General features: G+C 64.5%; 1 protein-coding gene across 1 annotated transcript in view; it reads left to right on the forward strand.

The window, feature by feature from the left end:
• Positions 1-6: 6 nt before the first annotated feature.
• The window catches only part of SAMD11 (sterile alpha motif domain containing 11), a 17,834-nt gene continuing 14,645 nt past the window's right edge, over positions 7-3,195 (forward strand). The window contains exons 1-2 of the mRNA XM_015569667.1: positions 7-170; positions 1,229-1,320. Coding sequence (XP_015425153.1) covers positions 1,249-1,320 — 72 coding nt within the window. The 5' untranslated portion in view covers positions 7-170; positions 1,229-1,248. The remainder of the gene's footprint in view (positions 171-1,228; positions 1,321-3,195) is intronic.

Here is a 3,195-nt window from a genome sequence, read left to right on the forward strand (position 1 = left end):
CGAGGTGGAGTGCGGCGCCAACCGCGCTCTGCTCTACGTGCGCAAACTCTGCCAGGGCAGCAAGGGCCCATCCATCCGCCACCGCGGCGAGTGGCTCACCCCCAACGAATTCCAGTTCGTCAGCGGCCGCGAGACGGCCAAGGACTGGAAGCGCAGCATCCGCCACAAAGGTGCGCCCGCAGCGGGGACCCGGGCCGCCCCGGTGCCTGACCTCCGCTCCCTGAGGATCCGTGGATCCGGACCCCACTCATCCGCCATCTGGGGAAACTCCGTCACCGCCCAGAGAGGGCGCTGTGGCTCCGGGGCTGCAGCAGGGACACTCCTCCCCCCCCGACCCCCACCCCTCGCTTTGCACCGTCTCCTCTGTGGACCCGGGCAGGGCGTCCTCGGCCTCCACCGTTCGCCCAGCTCCCGCTGCGCACTAGCCAGCTGCTCCTGACGCTCCGGGCGTCTCGGCAGGATTGCTGGGCCTCGGGACGCAGGGAAGTTACGGGAACTCGGGAGAGCAGGCGGGAGGAGGGCTGGGCAGGATACTCGCCCTCACCCGGACCCCGGGGACGCCGGAGCCACGGGTTCTGGCGGGAGTGGAGGGCACACGTGCGGCCGAGGTGGGGTGCGAGCTGGAGAGAAGGGCGAGGTGTAAGGTTGGAGCAGGCAGGTGGGGGCCGCGGGGCCGCGCGTCCGGTCGGGGGCGCGCGCGGAGCAGGAGCGGCGTCGAAGCTGGGAGCAGCCTGTTGGGCTCCCGCAGGAGTCAGGCTCTTCGGGCGTGACGGGCGGGCGCCTAAGCCGGCAGCCAGGAGTGCGGTGAGCGGGAGTGGGGGGAGTTAGAAAGTTAGGGACCCAGTAGCGTTCGACTTTGGGGTTCGCGAGTCCACAGCGGCCCCCCTCTTCCCGCTACGGGGTCAGGCGCAGCCCAGGTCCTGACTGTGCCCTCCTGGGGTCCCGCAGCCAGGCTCGGAGAGAGTGAAGCGGGAGGAGGGGCGCGGGAGGGAGGAGGGGCGCCCTCGGTCGGGGAGGGCGCTCGCCCGGGTCTTCAGTTTCTGAGCTCTGGAAATCCCCGCGGGACCCACGAGGATAGGGTGGGCGGCAGGGCTGGTGGTGGGTTTGGAAGTTGGACTGAGGTGGGTGTGCATATTCGTGCCGGGAGGGGGCCCCAGCCCTGCTGCTGACTGCACCCCGGAAGTGTGCCGCCCACGCCCTCACCGGCCCTGCCTGCCTCTCCTCACAGGGAAGAGTCTGAAGACACTGATGTCCAAGGGGATTCTGCAGGTGCACCCCCCAATCTGCGACTGTCCGGGCTGTCGGATCTCCTCCCCGGTGGTGAGATGGGGAGAAAGTGGGGCTACGGGGTCTTCTTTCTTTCCGGGGGAGCATGTGCTGATTTTGTAGGATCCAGAATCCTAACCTCACTCTGCCAGTGTGCAGGAGGGAGCCCCCCGGGGAAATCGGGGCGACATTGCTTGGGGTCGGAATCCTGGGCACCTGGAGCCCCCGCCCCTTTGGACCCTGAAGCTTTTCTTTGGGAGCCTTGGGGCTGCTCCTCCCAAGTCCTGAGAACACTCAGGCTGTGAAATTTCCTCTCTGGAGTCTCTTCCAAATGGCAGGAGAGCTTGTCCCCAGCAGTCTGGGGGTCACCATGTCACCTGGCCAGCTTGGAAGAGGAGCTGGTCCTTGGTAATGCTCATTCTGGGGTGTGACAGTGCTGGCCCCCCGATGTGTGTCTGGGTGATTATAAGCTTGGATGTGAATGATGTGCCAAAGAGTTGGGTACCCACAGCTGGAGCCCTGCGGGGCAAGACCTTGGGTGTGCAAGACTGCCTCGGGCAGCTCGGTGCTGTGTGGGCCTTTGGTAACCAGAACTGAGGCTGGTTGGAGGCTGGTGTGGAGCCCCCAGCCCAGTGTAGACATGGCCTAGGGGAGCCGAGCAAAAGGTGCTGTGCCTGCCCCAGCACATGTCCTCCAGGCAGCAGCGGGTGGAGGGCTGATCTGGGAAGGAAATTGCATCTCAAGAAGGACCAGTTTGGAGCCCCTGGGGAGAGCCAGTTAGAGCCCTGGCTGCGTGGTGGGTGGCTGTGCTGCTCTCACTGGCACCACCCAGCAGCCCCTCTCACAGGAAGGCCTGAGAGGGCCCAGGGTCCCCGGCCTTTACCTTCGGCACAGCTGTCGGTTGGGGGAGGGAGGAGACGTCCTGGGTTCTTCTTGGCCCCTGGCGGCAGGGAATCCGGAGAAACTGGAAAGTCACAGACACAAGTGTGAAGACAGACACCAGGTCAGACGCACACGCTGGGCAGGGGGGAGGGACTCGCTGCATGTCCACCGCACACATTGTCTGACATGAGCTCATCACCCACAGGCATGCCCACACCAAAGACAGTGTGTGCACAGGTAGCCCACCTCCTGCCATGGCCTCCGGACCTTCCTGGGGCCAGAGACCAAGCTCGAGCTCCACTCCTGCACCCTCTCAAGCAGCTGGTGCAGAGGAGGGGTCCTCGCCTCCTCGCCAGCCTGGAGTTTCTGTTCAGGTGGGAGGAGCCCTGCCTTCCCACAGGAGTGGGGGGGGCAGGTGGCCTGAGCCCAGGACCAGTTCCTTACGACCGTGGCTTGGATGGTGGTTCGGACAGGGATGGGGACACAGTTTAGGGCTGCCTGCCTGTCCAGGGCTTCCAGGTTCCTGCTTTGCATGAGTGATGGCTCAGACCTGGGCTTGCCCCTCCTGAGCCTGGTCCCTCCCAGGCCTGGCACTGTACCCCGCCCTTAAGGAGCCCCATGGAATTCCTGTCTTTCCAGCCCCCACTTTTGCACACAGACTGGATTCCCCCACAACCAGCTCCACAGGTGTACGTACACCACAGTCACAGATACTCAAGGGGCAGGATTTGGGTCTGTGGCACAGGGATCATGCAGCCACACAAGCGGCCATGCTTGATGCCTGAGGAGCCAGTATTTGGCTAGGGGAGGAGGCTCGGTACCCAGTTTTCAAATCTGTGCTGCTAAGCGGGGATGAGTGGCTGAGGTTTCCAGTGTGTGGAAGGCATGCATGTCCCCTGTACTTGGCCGGGGTCAGGGCTGCCCGTCCTGTTTCTGTCTCTGAGCCCCCCTCCCACGGGAGCCACCCTAAGCCAGCGTAGCTGGTCTGGCCTCATCGCCAGCAGTTGTCTTAACCCGCCGTTTCCCTCTCCTCTTCCCTATCCTACT

The sequence above is a fragment of the Myotis davidii genome, unplaced genomic scaffold (assembly GCF_000327345.1).
Source record: "Myotis davidii unplaced genomic scaffold, ASM32734v1 scaffold586, whole genome shotgun sequence".
Taxonomy (NCBI): Eukaryota; Metazoa; Chordata; class Mammalia; order Chiroptera; family Vespertilionidae; genus Myotis; species Myotis davidii.